We start from the raw sequence: 26,228 nt of genomic DNA on the forward strand, positions 1-26,228 counted from the left end.
CACATAAGAACATAAGAGAAGCCCTGTGGGATCAGGCCAATGGCCCATCCAGTCCAACACTCTGAGTCACATAAGAGAAGCCATGTTGGATCAGGCCAGTGGCCCATCCAGTCCCACACTCTGTGTCACATAAGAACATAAGAGAAGCCATGTTGGATCAGGCCAATGGCCCATCCAGTCCAACACTCTGTGTCACATAAGAACATAAGAGAAGCCATGATGGATCAGGCCAGTGGCCCCTCCAGTCCAACACTCTGTGTCACATAAGAACATAAGAGACGCCCTGTGGGATCAGGCCAATGGCCCATCCAGTCCAACACTCTGAGTCACATAAGAACATAAGAGAAGCCCTGTTGGATCAGGCCAGTGGCCCCTCCAGTCCAACACTCTGAGTCACATAAGAACATAAGAGAAGCCATGTTGGATCAGGCCAGTGGCCCCTCCAGTCCAACACTCTGTGTCACATAAGAACATAAGAGAAGCCCTGTGGGATCAGGCCAATGGCCCATCCAGTCCAACACTCTGTGTCACATAAGAACATAAGAGAAGCCATGATGGATCAGGCCAGCGGCCCCTCCAGTCCAACACTCTGTGTCACATAAGAACATAAGAGAAGCCCTGTGGGATCAGGCCAGTGGCCCCTCCAGTCCCACACTCTGTGTCACATAAGAACATAAGAGAAGCCGTGTGGGATCAGGCCAATGGCCCATCCAGTCCAACACTCTGAGTCACATAAGAACATAAGAGAAGCCCTGTTGGATCAGGCCAGTGGCCCATCCAGTCCCACACTCTGTGTCACATAAGAACATAAGAGAAGCCCTGTTGGATCAGGCCAGTGGCCCCTCCAGTCCAACACTCTGAGTCACATAAGAACATAAGAGAAGCCATGTTGGATCAGGCCAGTGGCCCCTCCAGTCCAACACTCTGTGTCACACAGTGGCAAAAATTTTTATATATACACACACACTGTGGCTAATAGCCACTGATGGACCTCTGCTCCATATTTTTATCTAAACCCCTCTTGAAGGTGGCTATGCTTGTGGCCGCCACCACCTCCTGAGGCCGAGAGAGGCAAATTCGGTGATGACGCCAGCAGCAGACACACCGGGCAAGCCGGGCAAAGAACGGCTCTGTTGCTGGCTGCGCGTGGAGGCTCCAAGGGCTGCAAGCAAGGGAAAAATGAGGGGGGGGGAGGCAGCCCAGAGTCCCTGAAGGCATGGGGGCTCATAGGCCAATGCCTATTTGGCCTAATTTTTAATCCAGCTCTGGGGAGGGGGGATGGATGGAGGTTTGCCTTGGGAGCAAGCTAGGAAGTAAGGAAGTATAGCAGTGACTGTAGCCATGAAATGAAAGGATGTTTGCTCCTTGGGAGGACAGCTATGGCGAACCTGGGCAGTATAATAAAAAGTAGAGATGTCACCCTGCCCACAAAAATCCGTATAGTCAAAGCGATGGTCTTCCCAGTAGTAATGGATGGCTGTGAGAGCTGGACCATAAGGAAGGCCGAGCACAGAAGAATAGATGCTTTTGAGCTGTGGTGCTGGAGAAGAATCTTGGACTGCAAGAAGATCCAATCAATCAGTCCAAAGGGAAATCAACCCAAACTGTTCCCTGGAAGGTCAGATGCTGAAGCTTAAGCTCCAATACTTTGGTCACCCAATGAGAAGGGAGCACTCGCTGGAGAAGACCCTGATGCTGGGAAAGACATCACCCTGCCAACAAAAGTCCGTATAGTCAAAGCGATGGTATTCCTAGTACTAATGTATGGCTGTGAGAATTGGACCATAAGGAAGGCCGAGCGCAGAAGAATAGACGCTTTCGAGATGTGGTCCTGGAGAAGACTCTTGAGAGTCCCTTGGACTGCAAGAAGATCCCATCAGTCAGTCCTGAGGGAAATCAACCCAGACTGTTCCCTGGAAGGTCGAAGGCTGATGCTGGGAAAGACAGAAGGCAAAAGAAGAAGGGGACAGAGGAGATGGCTGGACAGCGTTACTGATGTAACAAACACGAGTTTGAGCAGACTTTGGAGGCTGGTGGAAGACAGGAGGGCCTGGTGTGACTTTGTCCAGGGAGTCACAAAGAGTGGGACTCGACTGTGCGACTGAACAACAACAACAAAAACAGAGATTTTGGAAGCATTTAGAGAGAAATGTTCCTACATTTAGGACAGATCAGGGGACATTCATTACGACAACGAATAAAAAGATGCTGCAATAGACTGATCTCCAGGCAATAAGGATTTGTTCCTCTGGAGAAAATGGCTGCTCTAGAAGGTGGACTCCATGGCAGGGGTGACCAAAGTGTGACTCGGGAGCCACATGTGGCTCTTTCACACATATTGTTCAGTTCCGCAGGGCCTGTGAGACGACCCTCTTCCGGCTAGCCTACACCTAGCTAAGATGAGAACTCAATGTAGCTTGCTTGACGTCTGTTCTATATGTGATTGGAATGTTTACTGGTTTTTAAGGTTTTAATTGTTTTAAATGTTTAATTGTCTATATATTTAAATTGTTTAATTGTATGTTTGACTAATTTCTGGAAGCCGCCCTGAGCCACTTGTGGGAAGGGTGGGATACAAACAAACAAACAAACAAACAAATAAATATTGTGTGGCTCTTGAAGCCACAACCGCCCCGTCGGCTGGCTCGGAGAAGGTATTTCTCTCTTTAGCCCACTTCTCCAAGGCAAGACAGCTGGCAGCTTGGCAAATGCATTTAAAGTTAAAGTTGCTTTCTTTCCACATCTCCTTCCCTTCTTTCCTTCCTTCCTGTTTGGTACAGTGGTTAAGTGTGCGAACTCTAATCTGGGAAAACCAGGTTTAATTCCCCACTCCTCCACTTACAGCTGCTGGATTGCTCTTGGGTCAGCCATGGCTCTGAGACTCTGATTCAGAGAGAAGGGCAGGGTATAAATCTGCATTCTTCTTCTTCTCTTCTCCTTCCTTCCTCCTTCCCTCCCTTCCGACCTTAATGTCTTGTGGCTCTCAAACATTTGACATTTATTCTATGTAGCTCTTGTGTTAAGCAAGTTTGGCCACCACCACCCCCGCTCTGTGGCATTTCACCCCATTGAAGTCCCTCCCTTCCCCAAACTTTGCTCTCCTCCAACCCCGCCTCCCCCAATCCTCCAGGAATTTCCCAGCCCTGAATTGGCAAGCAACCCAAGGCTGGAACTACGATCACAATCGATATTATTGATTAAGTAAATATACCAGCCCTGACTTGGATGGCCCAGGCTAGCCCAATCTAGGATCTATTAGGATATTTGGTGAACACAGCAGTCAAAGAAGTGTGATGCTGGAGGCTCTAAGTGTGGCCAAATTGAGATCGCCAACCCTAAAACTTTGGAGTGAAGAAGGGACTGCACCATGCGTGCTAGTAGGGGATTTTCCTTCCGCCTCCCTCTCTCCCTCCCACCCTGGAACATTGCCGCCAGGAGCTCCATCTGCCCCCCCCCTCCCGGCCCATTCCACACTGCTTCCTCTACCACTGGGTTTTCCGCCTCTCTCCTCTCCACCTGTTGCTTTTGCTGCGGCACTGCACTGTGCCCTGCTCGGCTCTCCTGGCTGCGGCTGCCGCTTCGCTGGCTCAGCCACAGCAAAAAGAAAATGCGAAAAGAAGACCGTGCCGGAGGGCCCCCTGAGAGTCAGGGGGCAGTGCCCCGCACAGCCCCACCCCATGTGGCTACAAGCCTGCCCCAGCCCCTCTCTCCCGTCATCCGCAAAGGCGAAACACCCGCGAGCTTGGCTGGATTCTCGGGTGCCTTTTTTGATTTCAGGGGGCCGGAGCGGCATCTCCGGCCTCATTGGCCGGAAGAGAGCAGTTGGCCTTCCCCCATTGGCCGGCCGGGCTCCGGCCCCGAGCTCTTGACCCCTCCCAAGGACTTATATCCAGGAGGCTCTTGCGCCGGTCCCTCTAGAAGCTGGCGGAGAGGCGGTCTGGCTGGCTGGGGGGCGTGCGCAACAGCTGTGCGCTCTTGGAGAGGCCAAGGAGCGGAGCGCGCGCTTGGAGAGGCCCAGGAGCGGAGGCGTGGAGAGGCCGGTTCCTTCGCCCCCTGCTCGCTCTCTCTCGGCCCGGCTGCCTCGCGGAGGTTCTCTCGGGGAGGCGGGGGCCCCTCTGCAGCCACCCAGGTGGGGCAGCCATGGCCTTCGCCCTGCTGAGACCCGTGGCCGCCCCCCACGTCCAGCTGTACCCGGACCTCTGCCTCCTCTCCGAGGAGGACGAGGAGGAGACGCGCAGCGAGAGCGACGCCTCCTCGTCCGACCAGTCGTCCTCCGCCGGCTGCTGCGCGGCCGGCCCGGTGGTGGTGGTCAAGCAGCGGCAGGCGGCCAACGCCCGCGAGCGGGACCGGACCCAGAGCGTCAACACGGCCTTCACCGCCCTGCGCACCCTCATCCCCACCGAGCCCGTCGACCGCAAGCTCTCCAAGATCGAGACCCTCCGCCTGGCCTCCAGCTACATCGCCCACCTGGCCAACGTCCTGCTCCTGGGCGAGGGAGGCGACGGCGACGGGCAGCCTTGCTTCCGCGCCCTCTGCGGCGCCAAGGGCGAGAGGGAAGCCAAGCGGCCGCGCAGCATCTGCACTTTCTGCCTCAGCAACCAGAGGAAGGGGGTGAGTCGCTTGGGTGGAGCTTTTTTTGGGGGGGGGAGCAGGGTTGCTTCTGCCAAAAGCAGGGCCGGGTTAACAATGAGGCCGAGTAGGCACTGGCCTATGGGGCCCCACGCCTTTAGGAGCCCCGGGCTGACTCCCCCCCTTTCCCCCCTGCTTGCAGCCTTTCCAGCCTGCAGGCGCAGCCAACAACTGAGCCACTCTTTGCCTGACTCGCCTGGTGCGGCTGCTGCTGGCCTCATCTCCAAGTTTGCCTCTCTCTACTTCTCCCCGTGGCGCAGAGTGGTAAAGCTGCAGTACCGTAGTTGGAGCTCTCTGCTCGTGACCTGAGTTCGTGACAGAGAGCCAGTTCGGTGTAGTGGTTAAGTGTGCGGACTCTTATCTGGGAGAGCCAGGTTTGATTCCCCATTCCTCCACTTGCACCTGCTGGCATAGCCTTGGGTCAGCCATAGCTCTGGCAGAGGTTGTCCTTGAAAGCGCAGCTGCTGGGAGAGCCCTCTCCAGCCCCACCCACCTCACAGGGTGTCTGTTGTGGGCGGGGGGAGGTAAAGGAGATTATGAGACTCTGAGACTCTTTGGAGTGGAGGGCGGGATATAAATCCAATATCTTCTTCGATCCTGGCGAAAGCTGGGTTTTCAGGCAGCCAGCTTGAGGTTGACTCAGCCTTCCCTGCTTGAGGTTGACTCAGCCTTCCCTCCTTCCGAGGTCGGTCAAATGAGAAAAGGTCAAATGAGAAAAGGGCAGGGTATAAATCTGCAGTCGTCGTCTTCTTCTGTGACAGCCCTGAGTTGGTCTAGAACCTTCCCGATTTGTCTTCTGGTTGGTCCAAAGAATCCCTAAAGCTCTCTTCCAACACCACATTTTAATTTTTGTGAATACGGAGTCGGAAAGAGGATTTTAAATTTCCCAGAAAGGGAGGCATAACTGCGCTTGAATTTGGGGGAATTCTTAACCAGCTCACTCAAATTCATGTCACAAGTTTCCCTCCGAACCAAGCACAGTCTACAAGATAATGTTCCGTCTGCCAGCCTCTCAGAGTCCAACCCATTCTTCTCGAAGGGCCACGAAAACATTGAAAGAAAAATACTTGCTCTGAAGAACAAATAAAGAATGAATAATAATCATTGTATGGCCTTGAGTGAAGTATAGCCGGGAGATTCTAAGATTGCCTGGCAGGCAGTAGCTCTATTAGTGTTAAGCACCACTAGGTGGTAAGCTCGACTTGTTTTTAAGGCAAGAGATGTGTCAGAGGCGGTGTGCATCACGCACTGCATTGTGCAGGGGGTTAGACTTTCTCTTGTGTGGCCACAGAGGCACGATGAGGATTTCCATCCGTCTGCTTTCTATGTCTTGGTTAATTTTCCCCATTTTTTGTGAGAGAAAAAATATTTGAAAGTGTGTCCAGTCTTAGAGTTCAGCAAAATTCTCCCAGAAGGTTTGAACAATGGTGCTCAGATGCAAGTATTGGGGGGGGGGGGAAACGCGGGTAATAAGGAAAGAGCACAATAAAATTTAGAGCCGGGGGAAGCTACACTTGTTTTTAAGAAGAAGAAGATATTGGATTTATATCCCGCCCTCCACTCCAAAGAGTCTCAGAGCGGCTCACAATCTCCTTTCCCTTCCTCCCCCACAACAGACACCCTGTGAGGTAGATGAAGATATTGGATTTATATCCCACCCTCCACTCCGAAGAGTCTCAGAGCGGCTCACAATCTCCTTTCCCTTCCTCCCCCACAACAGACACCCTGCGAGGTAGATGAAGATATTGGATTTATATCCCGCCCTCCACTCCAAAGAGTCTCAGAGCGGCTCACAATCTCCTTTCCCTTCCTCCCCCACAACAGACACCCTGTGAGGTAGATGAAGATATTGGATTTATATCCCGCCCTCCACTCCGAAGAGTCTCAGAGTGGCTCACAATCTCCTTTCCCTTCCTCCCCCACAACAGACACCCTGTGAGGTAGATGGGGCTGGAGAGGGCTCTCCCAGCAGCTGCCCTTTCGAGGACAACCTCTGCCAGAGCTATGGCTGACCCAAGGCCATTCCAGCAGCTGCAAGTGGAGGAGCGGGGAATCAAACCTGGTTCTCCCAGATAATTGCAGGCACACTTAACCACTACACCAAACTGGCTAGAGATGTTTCAGAGCTGGTGTGCCATTCTGTACCGCCGCATCACGTATTGGTGAGTTTCCTGCATTGTGCAGGGGGTTGGACTAGATGACCCTCGAGGTCCCTTCCAACGCGATGATTCTAAGAATCTATATTCTGAACCTGGAACTGGACTTTGCCTTTATCTACGTTTGTTCACTGGAAAGAATGTGTCTTTTCCATGTACCAATGTATCTGCACATGGATTCTCGGTATACCATTACGGAACTTGCTTTTTCAAAGTTCCTGGTCTTGCAGAGAAACCCGGACCCTTATGCCTGCTTCGCCTGTCTGCCTACCACACCGTGAATACGCACACAACAGGGGACACAACTTGCTACCAGTGTTCCATCCAAGCTGCAGAATCTTATGAGCAAATTTTTGGCTTTGTGAGCTGCTGCCATTAAAGTTGGGAGCTACTGGCATTACAGTGGAGAGCTACTGCATAAACCAGGGGTGGGGAACCTCTGTCCCGAGGGCCGTATATGGCCCTCGAGGTCACTTGGTGTGGCCCTCGGGGATTGCTGGGCCGAACCGAGCCATGTGGCAGCCTCCCTGGGGCCTGGCTGGCCAGTGAGGATCGTGGGGCCCAGCCATGCTGTGCAGCAGCCTCCCCAGGGCCAGGCAGGGATCGCAGGGCCCAGATGTACTGTGCGGCAGCCTCCCTGGGGCCTGGCTGGCCAGCGAGGATCGTGGGGCCCAGCCGTGCTGTGCAGCAGCCTCCCTAGGGCCAGGCACGGATCACAGGGCCCAGATGTACAGTGCGGCAGCCTCCCTGGGGCCTGGCTGGCCGGCCAGAATTGCTGCAGGGCCTGGAAAAATGACTGTCCCAGTTCAGTTTGCTCTTGATTATCCCAGAGGGTGTGGCCTAATATGCTAATGAGTGTGTGACGTAATATACTAATATTAGGGGATATGTTCTAATATGCTACTGAGTTCCTGCTGGGCTTTTTCTACAAAAAAGTCCTGGATCTATGCATTTGCCTAGGGCGCCGGCCAGGTGTGGTGTTTGTGTGTGCGCCAGATTAGGCTCTCCCCACATGACTTCAAATAGAAAAACAATTATTTGCATAAATTTTGCCGGCCTGGATCATTCTCCCTCAGCGGAGCACTGTTTTTTAAGTTGGTAATTTTTCATGGCCCACGAATGATGTTGTAAATATCCATATGGCCCTTGGCAGAAAAAAGGTTCCCCACCCCTGGCATAAACTATTGTGCTCTGGGCTCGTCCTTCCTCAGCTAAGACAAAAATATGTGAGCTGGAGGCTTAAAAATCTGTGAGCCAGCTCGCTCTAGCTCAGTTTATAGGGAACACTGCTTGCTTTCAGCGTTCTCCTCTAAGCTGAGTTAGTGTGAGCTAGCTGACCGTTTTTTTTAGCCTCTGGCTCTCACATTTTTGTCTTAGCTGAGGGGCCATCCCGCTTTTTTTGTAGAATTCATTTGCCTATTAGGCCACTCCCCCCCCCCTACACATCACCATTGTTTCACACAAGGCTTTTTTGTAGAAAAAGTCCAGCAGGTGCCTATTTGCGTATTAGGCATTTTACCAACCTCAGAAGGATGGAAGGCTGAGTCAACCTCAAGCCAGCTACCTAAAAACCCAGCTTCCGCCAGGGATCGAACTCAGATCATGAGCAGAGCTTTGAACTGCAGTACTGCAGCTTTAACACTCTGCACCACAGGGTTCTAATAGTGTAGTGTAGTGTAGTATAGAGCAGAATATAAATCCAGTATCATCATCATCTTCTCTGAATTAGTGACCCCCCAAACATCCTTTCATGAACAGCTTTGCTCAAGTCTTACAAACTGAGGGCGTGGTTTCCATCCATCTCATGTCAGGTCTTCCTCGTTTTCCTGCTGCCTTCTGCTTTTCCACATGTGATTGTCTCTTCCAGCAACTCTCTTTTCTGTGGCCCCAGAAGGCAGGACCAGAACCAGTGGGTTGAAATTAAATCAAAAGAGTTTCGGGCTCAACATTAGGAAGAACTTCCTGACCGTTAGAGCGGTTCCTCAGTGGAACGGGCTTCCTCGGGAGGTGGTGGGCTCTCCTTCCTTGGAGGTTTCTCAACAGAGGCTAGATGGCCATCTGACAGCAATGAAGATCCTGTGAATTTAGGGGGAGGTGTTTGTGAGTTTCCTGCATTGTGCAGGGGGTTGGACTAGATGACCCTGGAGGTCCCTTCCAACTCTATGATTCTATGACAAGCTGGAACGGGTCCAGAGGAGGGCGACGAAGATGGTGAGAGGTCTGGAGACCAAGTCCTACGAGGAAAGGTTGAAGAAGCTGGGGATGTTTAGCCTGGAGAGAAGGCAGATGAGAGGTGATAGGATCACCATCTTCAAGCCCTTGAAGGGCTGTCCTATAGAGGAGGGGGTGGAATTGTTTTCTGTGGCCCCAGAAGGTCGGGCCAGAACTAATGGGCTGAAATTAAATCAAGAGTTTCCGACTCAACATGAGGAAGAACTTCCTGACAGTTAGAGCACTTCCTCAGTGTAACAGGCTTCCTCCTTAGGAGACGGTGGGCTCTCTTTCCATGGAGGCTTTTAAACAGAGGCTGGATGGCCATCTGACAGCAATGAGGATCCTGTTAATTTAGGGGGACTTAATAGAAAGCACCTCTGTGCCCCCTCAACCTCGTATCCAGACTGAACATTCTGAAGTCCTTCACAAATCACAAAACAATGACTCACCTTAATACAACCAGGTGGGCTCTCTCTCTCTGTTCCCCTTCGCGTTCACCTGTTCAGACTAGACCAGGGGTGGCCAAATTTGCTTCGTGTAAGAGCCGCATAGAATAAACGTTAGCTGTTTGAGAGCCACAAGACACGAACACCAGATGTTTGAGAGCAGCGAGGCGGGCGGGCAGGAAGGAGGTCGATGGGGCAGGAGGAGGGAGAGATGGAAAGAAAGCAACTTGCAATGCGTTCTCCGAGCTGTCGGGTGGCTTGGCTCGGAGAAGCGATTGAAAGAGAGAAATGCCTTTGCCAAGCTGACCGGTCGAGTGGTGGGGGCTTCAAGAGCCGCGCAATATGTGTGAAAGTGCCACGTGCGGCCCCCGAGCCGCACTTTGGCCACCCTCGGACTAGCCTGTGGATTTTGGCCCAGCTTCTTTGAGCCCAAGTTTTTGTGTTAGTGTACTAAATTCCTGAACAATATTACTCTTGTGGCACAAAGACTGTGACAGGCTTTCGACAGCAGCAGCTGGAGAATTCCGTGGGCGGGGCAAAATCACCTTGGAACAGACTTCGAGGAATTTAGCCACGCCCGGCTCTAAGTTATAGATAGGGGTGCCAATCTCCAGGTGAGGGCAGGGGATCCCCTGGTTTGGAGGCCCTCCCCCTGCTTCAGGGTCATCAGAAAGCGGGAGGGAAATGTCTGCTGGGCACTCCGTTATTCCCGACGGAGGCTGATTCTTATCAGGTATAATAGGGAATTGATCCACTGATATCTGGGGCTCTCAGGGGAACTGTTGTTTGAGGTAGAGGCACCAAATTTACAGCACAGCATCCGAGGCCACTCCTCAAAACACCCACCAGGTTTCAAAAGGATTGGACCAAGGAGTCCCATTCTATGAGCCCCAAAAGAAGGTGCCCCTATCCTTCATTGTTTCCAGTGGAGGGAAGGCATTGAAAAGGTGTGCACAGAGTGGTGTGTGGCCACAGCGGTGTGGTGGCCACAGAGCCAGCGTGTGGAAGTAGGCAGGGTAAGTGGCTGCCTAAGGCCCAACGGCTCCCCCGCATCCCCAATGAGCCAGGCCTGGGGCTTGCATCCTGCGCGCCTTGCAAGGCACGCTGGAATCAACCATCTGCTCCCCCCACCGGATAGGGGGCAGGGCTTTTGTCCCACGCGCCTTAAGAACATAAGAGAAGCCATGTTAGATCAGGCCAATGGCCCATCCAGTCCAACACTCTGTGTCACAGAAGAACATAAGAGAAACCATGTTGGATCAGGCCAATGGCCCATCCAGTCCAACACTCTGTGTCACAGAAGAACATAAGAGAAGCCGTGTTGGATCAGTCCAACGCTCCATCCAGTCCAACGCTCCATCCAGTCCAATGCTCTGTGTCACATAAGAACATCAGAGAAGCCCTGTTGGATCAGGCCAATGGCCCATCCAGTCCAACACTCTGTGTCACATAAGAACATCAGAGAAGCCGTGTTGGATCAGTCCAACGCTCCATCCAGTCCAACGCTCCATCCAGTCCAACACTCTGTGTCAAATAAGAACATCAGAGAAGCCCTGTTGGATCAGGCCAATGGCCCATACAGTCCAACACTCTGTGTCACATAAGAACATAAGAGAAGCCATGTTGGGTCAGGCCAGTGGCCCCTCCAGTCCAACACTTTGTATCACACAGTGGCCAAAAATTTATATATATATACACACACACTGTGGCTAATAGCCATTGATGGACCTCTGCTCCATATTTTTATCTAACCCCCAGAGTTTTACCATGTACCTTGCAGTACCATGGAGTTTTGCCACTAATCCTAGAGCATTTTCAGTGCGACACTCTAGGACTCGCACTAAAAACTCTATGATACCGTAGAGTGTCATTGTGAGTCCTAGAGCATCCCCGGTGCAATGCCCTTGGCATGACGACGTCAGTTGGCAATCCTAATCCTCCCCCTCCCCCTTTGTATTGTGAGGAGCCCGGGGTCATGCCTGCTGTGAATTCGTGGCATCCGTGCTAGAAGATCTGGCCCTTTTGGACTGAGGGGAAAGAACTCTGTATGTCAGGGGTGGCCAACGGTAGCTCTCTAGATGTTTTTTGTCTGGGAGGAGTCAGCAGTCTTGACTTGGAATGTTGAATGTTTTGATTAATGAATATATGAAATACTGCAAGACCCCGTTTTGGACATCTGACGAAGCTATTCAGTGTGAAACGGCCGGCTGCAGCGTGCGGCCCCGTGATCAACTCATGGAATTGGGGTTTCGCTCTTGCCCCACTGGCAGTCTCTGAAAAATGGCATGATGATTTCCTCATGAAGTGTGGAAATGATTGTGGTGGAATTTGATGTATCTTGGACTGATGATTCAAGTTTTCCCGGTTTGCCGGGTTTTTGCTGAGTCAATTTGATGTCGTAGGAATTCACTGGTGCAATTTGATGTTATCAGCTTTGTGCGAAATGTATTTTTAAAACTCTTTGAATTATACGCCTTAATAGTTTGAATACGTTGCCAGTGATTTGTAACCGTGACCTTTTCCGGTTTTCATATTTGCTGTGAATTCATGGCATCCGTGCTAGAAGATCTGGCCCTTTTGGGCTGAGGGGAAAGAACTCTATATGTCAGGGGTGGCCAAGGGTAGCTCTCCAGATGTGTTTTGCCTACAGCTCCCATCAGCCCCAGCCAGCATGGCCGATGGCTGGGGCTGATGGGAGCAGTAGGCAAAAAACATCTGGAGAGCTACCCTTGGCCACCCCTGCTGTATGTGCTTGAATAAGAACATAAGAGAAGCCATGTTGGATCAGGCCAATGGCCCCTCCAGTCCAACACTCTGAGTCACATAAGAACATAAGAGAAGCCATGTTGGATCAGGCCAATGGCCCACCCAGTCCAACACTCTGAGTCACATAAGAACATAAGAGAAGCCATGTTGGATCAGGCCAATGGCCCCTCCAGTCCAACACTCTGTGTCACATAAGAACATAAGAGAAGCCATGTTGGATCAGGCCAATGGCCCCTCCAGTCCAACACTCTGAGTCACATAAGAACATAAGAGAAGCCATGTTGGATCAGGCCAATGGCCCACCCAGTCCAACACTCTGAGTCACATAAGAACATAAGAGAAGCCATGTTGGATCAGGCCAATGGCCCCTCCAGTCCAACACTCTGTGTCACATAAGAACATAAGAGAAGCCATGTTGGATCAGGCCAGTGGCCCCTCCAGTCCAACACTCTGAGTCACATAAGAACATAAGAGAAGCCATGTTGGATCAGGCCAATGGCCCCTCCAGTCCAACACTCTGTGTCACATAAGAACATAAGAGAAGCCATGTTGGATCAGACCAGTGGCCCCTCCAGTCCAACACTCTGTGTCACATAAGAACATAAGAGAAGCCATGTTGGATCAGGCCAGTGGCCCCTCCAGTCCAACACTCTGTGTCACACAGTGGCCCCCCCCAAATTTTTATACATACACACACACACACTGTGGCTAATAGCCACTGATGGACCTCTGCTCCATATTTTTATCTAAACCCCTCTTGAAGGTGGCCATGCTTGTGGCCGCCACCACCTCCTGTGGCAGTGAATTCCACATGTCAATCACCCTTTGGGTGAAGAAGTACTTCCTTTTATCCGTTTTAACCTTTCTGCTCAGCAATTTCATCGAATGCCCACGAGTTCTTGTATTGTGAGAAAGGGAGAAAAGTACCTCTTTCTCTACTTTCTCCATCCCATGCATTATCTTGTCAACCTCTATCATGTCACCCCCGCAGTCGACGTTTCTCCAAGCTAAAGAGCCCCAAGCGTTTCAACCTTTCTTCATAGGGAAAGTGTTCCAGCCCTTTAATCATTTTAGTTGCCCTTTTCTGGACTTTCTCCAATGCTATAATATCCTTTTTGAGGTGCGGCGACCAGAACTGCGCACAGTACTCCGAATGAGACCGCACCATCGATTTATACAGGGGCATTACAGGAATGCACTTGATCTGTGATTTTGCTCTGTTTGCATCATGCAAAACTGAGAACAGAATCCAAGTTCTAGAACTAACAATTCCGTGGTTGCCTGTTCCAGGTTGGGAAACTCCTGCAGATTTGGGGATGGAGCCTGGGGAGGACAGCAACCTCAGTGGGGGTAGTTCACCCTCCAAAGCAGCCCTTTTTCTGCAGGTGAGCTGCAATTCTGGGGGAATCCCCCGGCCCCACCTGGAGACCGGCATCCCTATCCAACTCTTTTAAAGCTGGGAAATTTGGGGGTGGAGTCTTGAAGGACATCTCAGCAGGCTGCAAAGCCAGACGACCCAACCTCCAAAGCAGCCGTTTTCTCCATGGTAACTAATATCTGCCTTCGGAAGATCGGTTGATATACTGGGCAATCTCCAGGCCCCACCTGGAGGTTGGCAAACCCAAATCACTGTGCCGAGGGGCGGAATGCTAGCAGGAGCTCCTTTGCATATTAGGCCACGTCCCCCTGATGCAGCCAATCCTCCAAGAGCTCACGAGGCTCTTTTTTTTGTAAGCTCTCGGAGGATTGGCTACGTCAGGGGGGGGGTGTGGCCTGAAATGCAAAGGAGCTCCTGCTAGAATTCCGCCCCTGTGCGTATGAAAAATGTGTGTCTTGGGTACTTCAGCATGACAGCAGTGCAGAACTCCGTTCTTGCCTGGATGTCTTTTGAAGGGTTGCTAGCTCCGTGCCGAGGAATACCTGGAGATTTGGGGAGTCGAGCCCGGGGTGAGCAGGGTTTGGGGAGGGACAGGCCTTCAGCAGGGCATAAAGCCATCGGGTTCACCCTCCAAGGGAACTGGTCTTGGTTATCTGGAGATCAATCGTAATAGCTGGAGATAGAATCATAGAGTTGGAAGGGACCTCCAGGGTCATCTAGTCCAACCCCCCTGCACAATGCAGGAAACTCACAAACACCTCCCCCTAAATTCACAGGATCCTCATTGCTGCCAGATGGCCATCCAGCCTCTGTTGAAAACCCTCCATGGAAGGAGAGCCCAACACCTCCTGAGGAGAAAGCCTGTTCCACTGAGGAACCACTCTAAACTCACAAACACCTCCCCCTAAATTCACAGGATCCCCATTGCTGCCAGATGGCCCTCTAGCCTCTTTTTAAAAACCTCCAAGGAAGGAGAGCCCACCACCTCCTGAGGAGGAAGCCTGTTCCACTGAGGAATCGCTCTAACGGTCAGGAAGTTCTTCCTAATGTTGAGCCGGAAACTCTTCTGATTTAATTTCAACCCATTGGTTCTGGTCCTGCCTTCTGGGGCCCACAGAAAACAATTCCGCACCCTCCTCTATAGGACAGCCCTTCAAGGACTTGAAGATGGTGATCCCTATCACCTCTCAGCCGCCTCCTCTCCAGGCTAAACATCCCCAGCTCCTTCAACCTTTCCTCATATGTACTTGGCCACTCAGCCAGGGATAGGATAGGATAGGATAGGATAGGATAGAACAGAACAGAACAGAACAGAACAGAATAGAATAGAATCATAGTGTTGGAAGGGACCTCTAGGAGGCATCTAGTCCAACCCCCTGCACAATTCAGGAAACTTGCAAATACCTCCCCCCAAATTCACAGGATCCTCATTGCTGTCAGAGGGCCATCTAGCCTCTGTTTAAAAAACCTCCAAGGAAGGAGAGCCCACCACCTCCTGAGGAGGAAGCCCTGTTCCACTGAGGAACCGCTCTAACAGTCAGGAAGTTCTTCCAGATGTTGAGCCGGAAACTCTTCTGATTTAATTTCAACCCCTTGGTTCTGGTCCTACCTTCTGGGGGCCACAGAAAACAATTCCACACCCTCCTCTATAGGACAGCCCTTCAAGGACTTGAAGATGGTGATCCTATCACCTCTCAGCTGCCTCCTCTCCAGGCTAAACGTCCCCAGCTCCTTCAACCTTTCCTCACAGGACTTGGTCTCCAGACCCCTCACCGTCTTCGTCGCCCTCCTCTGGACTTGTTCCAGCTTGTCCAGATCCTTCTTAAAATGTGATCTCCAGGTGCTTCCTGGAGGTTGGTAACCTTAGCATTGTCCCTTCAAGTACCCTTGCAGAAATCACTGCTGGAGAAAAAACATTCTTTAGGACAACTGATGTGGGGGTATTTTGTGATTGAGTTAACATGTAGATTAAGTAGGGTTGCCAAGTCCAATTCAAGAAATATCTGGGGACTTTGGATGGTGGAGCCAGGAGACCCTGGGGGTGCATGATTGAACAGTGAAGGGAGTTATGGTCGTCACGTTGAAAGGGACCGCACACCCTTTCAATGCCTTTCCTCCACTGGAAACAATGAAGGACAGGGGCACTTTCTTTGGGGGATCATAGAACTGGACACCCTAAGCCCATCTTTCTGAAACTTTGTGGGTTATTTGGGAAGAGGCACAGGATGCTATGCTGAAAAATTGGTGCCTCTACCTCAAAAAACAGCCCCCCGCCCCTCCAGAGCCCCAGATACCCGCAGATCAATTATCCATTATACCTTAAGGGAATCTGTCTCCATAGGGAATAATGGAATGTCCAGCAGACATTCCCCCCCCACCACTTTCTGATGACCCTGAAGCGGGGGGAGGGCCTCCAAATGGGAGAATCTCCTGCCCCCACCTTGGGATGGGCAACCCTAATGTTAACATATATAAGTCCAAATGTGCTTGCCATCACTGGACGAGCGCCTGAGAAGAAAGGTTGAAACGCTTGGGGCTCTTTAGCTTGGAGAAACGTCGACTGCGGGGTGACATGATAGAGGTTTACAAGATAATGAATGGGATGGAGAAAGTAGAGAAAGAAGTCCTTTTCTCCCTTTCTCACAATAAGAGAACTCGTGGGCATTCGATGAAATTGCTGAGCAGTCAGGTTAAAACGGATAAAAGGAAGTACTTCTTCACCCAAAGGGTAATTAACAAGTGGAATTCACTGCCACAGGAGGTGGTGGCGGCTGCAAGCATAGCCAGCTTCAAGAGGGGGTTAGATAAAAATATGGAGCAGAGGTCCATCCGCGGCTATTAGCCACAGTGTGTATATATGTGTGTATAAGGTTGGAACGCTTGGGGCTCTTTAGCTTGGAGAAACGTCGACTGCGAGGTGACATGAGAGAGGTTTACGAGATTATGCATGGGATGGAGAAGGTAGAGAAAGAAGTCCTTTTCTCCCTTTCTCACAATACGAGAACTCGCGTGCATTCGATGAAATTGCTGAGCAGTCAGGTTAAAACGGATAAAAGGAGGTACTTCTTCACCCAAAGGGTGATTAACAAGTGGAATTCACTGCCACAGGAGGTCGGTGGCGGCTGCAAGCATAGCCAGCTTCAAGAGGGGGTTAGATAAAAATATGGAGCAGAGGTCCATCCGTGGCTATTAGCCACAGTGTGTATATATGTGTGTATAAGGTTGGAACGCTTGGGGCTCTTTAGCTTGGAGAAACGTCGACTGCGAGGTGACATGAGAGAGGTTTACGAGATTATGCATGGGATGGAGAAGGTAGAGAAAGAAGTCCTTTTCTCCCTTTCTCACAATGCAAGAACTCATGGGCATTCAATGAAATTGCTGAGGCAGTCAGGTTAAAACGGATAAAAGGAAGTACTTCTTCACCCAAAGGGTGATTAGCATTTGGAATTCACTACCACAACCATAGCCAGCTTCAAAAGGGGATTGGATAAAAATATGGAGCAGAGGTCCACCAGTGGCTATTAGCCACAGTGTGTGTATATTGGCCACTGTGTGACGCAGTGTTGGACTGGATGGGCCATTGGCCTGATCCAACATGGCTTCTCTTATGTTCTTATGTGACACAGAATGTTGGACTGGAGGGGGCCACTGGCCTGATCCAACATGGCTTCTCTTATGTTCTTATGTGACACAGAATGTTGGACTGGAGGGGCCACTGGCCTGATCCAACAGGGCTTCTCTTCTGTTCTTATGTGACACAGAGTGTTGGACTGGAGGGGACACTGGTGTGATCCAACAGGGCTTCTCTTATGTTCTTATGTGACACAGAATGTTGGACTGGATGGGACACTGGCCTGATCCAACATGGCTTCTCTTATGTTCTTAATTGGAAGCATTTTCTTTCAATGGAACTTTGTTCTCACATCTTTTATTGGTTTGCTGATTTGCTGTTTACAGGCCTTCCCAAATGCTTTAATCCAACCTTAGCTATGCATTGCTCAGTTACTTACGCATCTTGTCTCTAACCAGCCCTTCCTGGCAACTCAACCCTACTCCCACTTATATGTAATGGTGGAGGAAGAAGTGGTAGGGTTGCCAATCCCCAGGACGGGGGGCAGGGGATCGCCTGGTTTGGTGGCCCTCCTTCCGTTTCAGGGTCATCAGAAAGTGCGTGTTCCCATAGGGTTTAATGGGGAATTGATCCACAGTTATCTTGGGCTCTGGGGGGCTGTCTTTTAAGGGAGAGGCATCAATGTTGTAGCAAAGCTTCTCTCCAAAGTACCCTCCCAATTTCAAAAAGATTGGACCAGGGGCTCCAATTCTATGATCCCCCAAAGAAGGTGTCCCTATCCTTCATTATTTCCAATGGAGGGAAGACATTTCAAAGGCTTGCACCCCCTTTCAATGTGATGGCCAGAACTCTCTTTAGAGTTCAATTATGCTTGTCACGCCCTTGCTCCGGCTCCACCCCCAATGTCTCCTGGCCCCTCCCCCAAAGTCCCCAGATATTTCTTGAATTGGACCTGGCAGACCTATCAGAATGAAACTTTGTTGGTCTTAAAGCTGCCCCCCAGACTCGAATTTGGTTCTGCTTCAGACCAGCATGGCACACCACCACCCCCCAAAAAAATCTATTTTCGACCAGACGAAAGTGTAATCTGAAACTCTGCGGCTTTCTCAGCTGTGCATTTGATAATATTGGATTTATATCCTGCCCTCCACTCCGAAGAGTCTCAGAGCGGCTCACAATCTCCTTTCCCTTCCTCCACCACAACAGACACCCTGTGAGGTAGATGAAGATATTGGATTTATATCCCGCCCTCCACTCCAAAGAGTCTCAGAGCGGCTCACAATCTCCTTCCGCTTCCTCCCTCACAACAGACACCCTGTGAGGTAGATGAAGATATTGGATTTATATCCCGCCCTCCACTCCGAAGAGTCTCAGAGCGGCTCGCAGTCTCCTTTCCCTTCCTCCCCCACAACAGACACCCTGTGAGATAGATGAAGATATTGGATTTATATCCCACCCTCCACTCCGAAGAGTCTCAGAGCGGCTCACAAGCTCCTTTCCCTTCCTCCCCACAACAGACACCCTGTGAGGTAGATGAAGATATTGGATTTATATCCCACCCTCCACTCCAAAGGGTCTCAGAGCAGCTCACAATCTCCTTTACCTTCCCCCCCCCCCACACACAACAGACACCCTGTGAGGTAGATGAAGATATTGGATTTATATCCCACCCTCCATTCCGAAGAGTCTCAGAGCGGCTCACAATCTCCTTTCCCTTCGTCCCCCACAACAGACACCCTGTGAGGTAGATGAAGATATTGGATTTATATCCCACCCTCCACTCCGAAGAGTCTCAGAGCGGCTCACAAGCTCCTTTCCCTTCCTCCCCCACAACAGACACCCTGTGAGGTGGGTGGGGCTGGAGAGGGCTCTCTCAGCAGCTGCCCTTTCAAGGACAACCTCTGCCAGAGCTATGGCTGACCCAAGGCCATTCCAGCAGGTGCAAGCGGAGGAGTGGGGAATCAAACCTGGTTCTCCCAGATAAGAGTCCGCACACTTAACCACTACACCAAACTGGCTCTCTGTCTATTTGGAGATGTAGAGGGCTTTGTGCTTCTGGCGTGAAGAAGAACATGGGTGCCTGGCGACATATCCTTGTTAGGGTGCAGTGGCCGACTGGCCAGGGTGTCAGCTTGCCCGATAGCAAGTGGGCCCCCTTTGAAGTAGACCCCCTTAAACATTGGACAATATGTGAAAAATGTGAATGTCCTTTTAGTAGCTTGAAAATATAATAGAAGTCCCAATATTTTTACTGTAATGCAACTGAAATTTGCATTGTATTTAGGGTTTCCAGCCTCCAGGTGGGGCCTGGGGATCTCCCGCTTTTCCAACTGATCTCCAGCTGGCAGAGATCAGCTCCCCTGGAGAAAATGCCACCTGTATGTACATTTAGTATGTACTGCAGACTGCCTGCAAAATGTACAATAGATGTACACTGTAATTACTATATATATATATATATATATATATATATATATATATATATATATATATATTTGCAAAACTTTTAATTGCAGCCTTATGTTCCCCCAGTTTGGAGACCCTCCCCCCGCTTCAGGGTCGTCAGAACGCGGGGGGAGGGGAGGGAAATGTCTGCTGGGAACTCTGTTAATCCCTATGGAGATTTATTCCCATAGAAAATCATGGAGAATTGATCTGAGGGTATCTGGGGCTCTGGGGTGGCAGTTTTTTGGGTAGAGGCACCAAATTTTCAGCCTAGCCTCTAGTGCCTCTCCCCAAAATACCCCCCAAGTTTCAAAAAGATTGGGCCAGGGGGTCCAATTCTATGAGCCCCAAAAGAAGGTGCCCCTATTCTTCATTATTTCCTATGGAAGGAAGGCATTGAAAAGGTGTGCCGTCCCTTTAAATGTGATGGCCGGAACTCCCTTTGGAGTTCAATGATGCTTGTCGCAGCCTTGATCTTGGCTCCACCCCCAAAGTCTCCTGGCTCCACCCCCAAAATCCCCGGATATTCTTGAATTGGACTTGGCAGCCCAAAGCAGCTGCTGGGAGGTGAATGGGGGCAGGCAAGCAGCTGCGGGGAGAGGGGGGCACCTCATGGTGTCCCTAGGCCAAGCGGCACCCGATATTCCTACGCGCTGGTTCTGTTGGGCCAGGACAGGCTGTGTGCACCTATTTAAGATTAGGTGGCAGAGCTAGAAACTTTTTAAAGGACACAGACAAAAACAATTAATTTTTGTTTTTAAAGAAACTTAAAACATCATTCAAGAATCGGCACTTGTTGGTCTTGAAGGTGGTTTTTTTTTTAATCTCTCCCATCATGGGATCCAGGGAACTGGGCAAAGAAGCTGTTGCTCTTTCCCTCTTTCCACAGGAGGGGGAGGAGCCTCAGCCAATGGAGAAAATAGAGGTCTTGCTCTGCAGCTCCTGTGCAATTGAGCAAGCCTTGCAAAGCAAGTTGAGATGCAGAAGGAAGCAAGAGAGAGGGAGAAGGCAGCAGACGACAGCCAGTTGCTCGAGGGCCTGATAGGAGCCCTCCGGGGGCCTCATTCGGCCCCCAGGCTGCATGTTTGACACCCCTGCTCTATGGTGTTATACCCTCCTATAGGACTTTTTATGTAGCAGGACCTCCTTTGCATATTAGGCCACACACCTCTGATGTAGCCGATCCTCCCGGAGCGTACAGTACTAAAAGCCCTGTAAACTCTCGGGGGATTGGCTACAGCAGGGGTGTGTGGCCTAATATGCAAAGGAGTTCTTGCTACAAAGGAAGCCCTGCCCTTCTGGGGTCTTTCCCTGCTAGGGTTGCCAACCTCCAGGTGGTGACTATCACTAAACGGACCACAGTGTAGAGATTATAGCCATGAAATACAAAGCACCGTGTGTTAAATTTGTGGGACATTTTACATGGCAGCTTGCTTTCCTGAATCCCCAGATGGAGGCAAGGGACCCCCTGGTTCGAAGGCCTTCCCCCCACTTCGTCTGAAAGTGTGTGTGGGGGGGGGAAGGTCAGCTGGGCACCCCATTATTCCATATGGAGACTGATTCCCATAGGGTATAATGCAGAATTGATCTGTGGGTATCTGGGGGGGGGAGCTGTTTTTTGAAGTAGAAGCCCCAAATTTGCAGCATAGTATCCGATGCCTCTCCTCAAAAGACCCACCAAGTTTCAAAAAGATTGGACCAGGGGGTCCAATTCCGTGAGCCCCCAAAGAAGGGGCCCCTATTCTTCATTACTTCCAATGGAGGAAAGGCATTTATTTATTTATTTTTATTTCAAAAGTTTTATTGGTTTCAAGGAATTGGGGATAGGGAGTAGGAAAGGATAGGAAATGAGATTACAAATTAGTCTTAGTCTGCATAAAAAATACTTTTTAAGAATACTAGGCTACAGCTGCAATACTTTCTTAAAATATAAAAAATTGTGTCACATTATTGTCTCGAAACTATGTGTCATCAACATTTTAATATTTTATATTATAAATCTTTTTGTTAAAGTATCTATTGAGATTGACAATCCCAGTCAAGGCGTTCTTGTAATACAGAGTACAGGAAAAAGGAGATATAAGTTCACACCGAGGAAAGGCATTGAAAAGGTGTGCTGTCCCTTTAAATGTGGTGGCCAGAACTCCCTTTGGAGTTCAATGATGCTTGTCCCAACCTTGCTCCTGGCTCCACCCCCAACGTCTCCTGGCTCCACCCCCAACGTCTCCTGGCTCCACCCCCAACGACTCCTGGCTCTACCCACAAAGTCCCCAGATATTTTTTTGAATTGGATCTGGCCACCCTACCCCCAACGCAACCTCCAGGAATTGCCCTAGAGATGGCAACACTGCAGAAAGCAGGAGTACAGCTTTTTGGGCCACTCTACTGTGAAAAGAACTGATTCCTCCCGGCCTCTTTTTTTTGGGGGGGGGGGGGAGCTTACGGAAATTGGTTCTTTTAAACTGGCTATGCTTGTAGCCGCCGCCACCTCCTGTGGCAGTGAGTTCCACGTGTTAATCACCCTTTGTTCTTTCTCTCCTGGTCAGTGGCTCTATAACTGCTGAACCGAAGGCCCTGCAAAGGCCTTTCAGCACATCAAGAGTTCAGGTCCCTCAAAGGGTGGTCTCAGAGAGGCGAGTGGCTGGCGGCCATTCTGGGCGTTTTTACACCGACAGTTTGTGACGCTCTATCACCGCATTGGAAACTCGCCTTTTGCATGACCTAACGTTCTCACAACTGCTTTGCATCGTTGCTGCTCGAAGCATCTGCATTTGTTTCGGTGAGATGAATTTCGGAGCTGCTGGGGCTGATGGGAGTTGTAGGCGAAAAACATCTGGAGAGCTACCGTTGGCCACCCCTGTTATACAAGATCAGGCTAACATTTTATCTAGGTCAGCCCCGGTGTGTTATTGGAGTAAATTAGGGCTATCAAAATAAAGTTTTAAGACTGTGCTTAGATTCAGGTGGGCAGACATGCTGACCTGAATCAAGATAACATACATTTGAGTCCAGTGATATCTTTAAAACCAATTACGTTTTATTCTGAGTATAAGCTTTCGTGTGTGGACACATTTCTTCAAAAAGCTTATACTCAGTTTTTACCTATTCATATTAAAGCTCATACCTTGAATAAGACTTTGCTAGTCTTAAAGGTGCCACTGGACTCAAACTTGGTGTTATTGCTTCAGAAGAGAACATAAGAACAGAAGAGAAGCCATGTTGGATCAGGCCAATGGCCCATCCAGTCCAACACTCTGTGTCACATAAGAACATAAGAGAAGCCCTGTTGGATCAGGCCAGTGGCCCCTCCAGTCCAACACTCTGTGTCACATAAGAACATAAGAGAAGCCCTGTTGGATCAGGCCAATGGCCCATTCAGTCCAACACTCTGTGTCACATAAGAACATATGAGAAGCCATGTTGGATCAGGCCAGTGGCCCCTCCAGTCCAACACTCTGTGTCACATAAGAACATAAGAGAAGCCCTGTTGGATCAGGCCAGTGGCCCATCCAGTCCAACACTCTGTGTCACACAGTGGCCGATATGCAGTGAATTCCACATGTTAATCACCCTTTGGGTGAAGAAGTACTTCCTTTTATCCGTTTTAACCTGACTGCTCAGCAATTTCATCGAATGCTCACGAGTTCTTGTATTGTGCGAAAGGGAGAAAAGGACTTCTTTCTCTACTTTCTCCATCCCATGCATAATCTTGTAAACCTCTATCATGTCACCCCCGCAGTCGACGTTTCTCCAAGCTAAAGAGCCCCAAGCGTTTTAACATTTCTTCATAGGGAAAGTGTTCCAACTTTTTCATCATTCTAGTTACCCTTTTCTGCACTTTTTCCAATGCTATAATATCCTTTTTGAGGTGAGGTGACCAGAATTGTACATATTCCAAATGAGACCGCACCATCAATTTATACAGGGGCATTATGATACTGGCTGATTTGTTTTCAGTTCCCTTCCTAATAATTCCCAGCATGGCGTTGGCCTTTTTTATTGAAATCGCACACTGTCTTGACGTTTTCAGTGAGTTATGTACCATGACCCCAAGATCTCTCTCTTGCTCAGTCTCTGCCAGTTCACACCCCATCAACTTGTATTTGTAGCTGGGATTCTTGGCCCCAATGTGCATTACTTTGCACTTGGCCACATTGAACCTCATCTGCCATGTTGACGCCCACTCACCCAGCCTCAACAGGTCCCCTTGGAGAGCCTCACAATCCTCTCTGGTTCTCACCACCCTGAACAATTTAGTGTCATCTGCAGACTTGGCCATTTCACTGCTCATTCCCAACTCCAAATCATTAATGAACAAGTTAAAGAGCATGGGACCCAGTACTGAGCCCTGCGGCACCCCACTGCTTATCATCCTCTACTGCGAAGATGTTCTGATGTTCTTATGAAAGCCTCAGCCTCTCTGCCCTGTTGTTGGCCCTCCTGAGGAACTGGCTGGCCACTGTGTGAGACAGGAAGCTGGACTGGATGGACCCTCACTGGTCTGATCCAGCAGGGCTATTTGGATGTTCTTATAAATGTCTTGGCCACTGTGTGAGACACGATGCTGGACGAGATAGACCTTCACTGGTCTGATCCAGTAGGGCTCTTCTGATGTTCTTTTGATGAGGCAGCAGGCATCTATCTATTTCATCAGTTGGCCTCCCCCCTACTGCTCCACTGCACTACTGTATTGTGGTGCTGTATTGCAGTACTATTTTTTGTGCTATACCACCTTGCTGTTATATCATCTTGCTGAATCATCTTGTTGCACTTTACTGAATGCTGTAATTGGTTTTATTATGCTTTTATTGTGATTTCATTTCTATTTTGATGTACTCCGCTCAGAGCCTCCAAATGGGGGAATGGGCAGAATATAAATAAATGAATGAATGAATGAATGAATGTCTGGCCACTGTGTGAGACAGGAGGCTGGACTAGATGGACCCTCATCGATCTAATGTTCTTATGAAGGTTTCAGCCTCTCTGCCCTGTTGTGGGCCCTCCAGAGGAACTGGTTGGCCACTGTGAGAGACAGGAGGCTGGATTGGATGGACCCTCACTGGTCTGATCCAGCAGGGCTCTTCTGATGTTCTTATGAAGGCCTCAGCCTTGGTGCCCTGCTGTTGGCCCTCCAGAGGAACTGACTGGCCACTGTGAGAGACAGGAGGCTGGATTAGATGGACCCTCCCTGGTCTAATCCAGCAGGGCTCTTCTGATGTTCTTATGAAGGCCTCGGCCTCTCTGCCCTGTTGTTGGCCCTCCAGAGGAACTGGTTGGCTGCTGTGTGAGACATGTTACTGCAGGGATGGCCAACAGTAGCTCTCCAGATGTTTTTTGCCTACAACTCCCAGCAACCCCAGCCAGCATGGCCAATGACTGGGGCTGATGGGAGTTGTAGGCAAAAAACATCTGGAGAGCTGTCATTGGCCACCCCTGGGATACTGGACCAAATGAACCACTGGTCTGATCCAGCAGGGCTCTTCTTAAGAAGGTCTCAGCCTCTATACCCTGTTGTTCACTGTCCAGAGGAACTGTTTGGCCTCTGTGTGAGAAAGGTTGCTAGACTAGATGGACTCTCATTGGTCTGATCCAGCAGGGCTCTTCTGATGTTCTTATGAAGGCCTCGGCCTCTCTGCCGTGTTGTTGGCCCTCCAGAGGAACTGGTTGGCCACTGTGGGAGACAGGAGGCTGGACTAGATGGACCCTCACTGGTCTGATCCAGCAGGGTTCTTCTGATGTTCTTCTGAAGGCCTCAGCCTTGGTGTCCTGCTGTTGGCCCTCCACTGACTGGCCACTGTGTGAGACAGGAGGCTGGACTAGAACCAGCATATCCAGCAGTGCTCTGCTGAAGTTCTATGAGGGGAAGGCCTTGGCCTTTTTGCCCTCTATGCCCTGGCAACTGTAGAGATGCCCCTTCTCAACATTTCCTCTTGCTTTTTCTTTCAGGGCAGCCGGCGGGAACTCAGCAGCGGGAGCTGCTTGAAGGCGAGAGGGGTGACCCCGTTGAAAGTGCTGCAAAGATGAGCTGAGGTTCAGACAGGGGACTGCCCGTTCCCGGAGCCGCGCGAAGGTGGGATCCACACCTCGGACACTGCGTCTGATGTTCTGGATTGGGGAAGGGGGGTGGGAGCGATGGAACCTGGGGATGGGGGGAGCCCAGCGCTTATGAGTAGCAAACCCCAGTTATGAAGCAGCTCCCCGCTTTGTGGACTCTGAGGAGATGGACTGGGGCGGCGGCTGATTCGGACTGGAACGCAGCAAGAAGTGAGAGCTGCAGAAAGAGAGGAGCGACGACTGTTCCCCCAGAGTCCTGGAGATATCCACCCCCCAGCCCCAATCGGGGGAAGGGGACGAGAACTCTGTGGGTCTGGGGATGGCCGGAGTGCATTCCAAAGGGCGACGTCGACATAGAACGTTATCAGGATTATTGCTGGTCTCAAGGATCGCGGTTGTCATAGTTACGATCCCCCGTTCAGCAGGCTTGAAAATAAAGATATTTTTCACATCCCCTGGAAGCCTCCATGCTTGCCTCTCCCTCAAGCCTTGTTGCTTCCGTCAGATATCTGTTTCCAACCCACAGGCCACAGTCTGTCTTGGGTGTGGGCAGATTCGGTGGGAGCTCA

The 26,228-nt window shown here is 50.4% G+C and overlaps 1 protein-coding gene across 1 annotated transcript; it reads left to right on the forward strand.

Moving 5' to 3' along the window:
* Nucleotides 1-3,910: 3,910 nt before the first annotated feature.
* On the forward strand, nt 3,911-26,113 carry TCF15 (transcription factor 15). Its single transcript, XM_060233202.1, has 2 exons — nt 3,911-4,611; nt 25,552-26,113. Exons 1-2 carry the CDS (start codon nt 4,141-4,143, stop codon nt 25,627-25,629), a joined length of 549 nt encoding a protein of 182 aa, XP_060089185.1. The 5' UTR covers nt 3,911-4,140; the 3' UTR covers nt 25,630-26,113.
* The last annotated feature ends 115 nt before the right edge of the window (nt 26,114-26,228 follow it).

The sequence above is a fragment of the Heteronotia binoei genome, chromosome 2 (assembly GCF_032191835.1).
Source record: "Heteronotia binoei isolate CCM8104 ecotype False Entrance Well chromosome 2, APGP_CSIRO_Hbin_v1, whole genome shotgun sequence".
Lineage (NCBI taxonomy): Eukaryota > Metazoa > Chordata > Lepidosauria > Squamata > Gekkonidae > Heteronotia > Heteronotia binoei.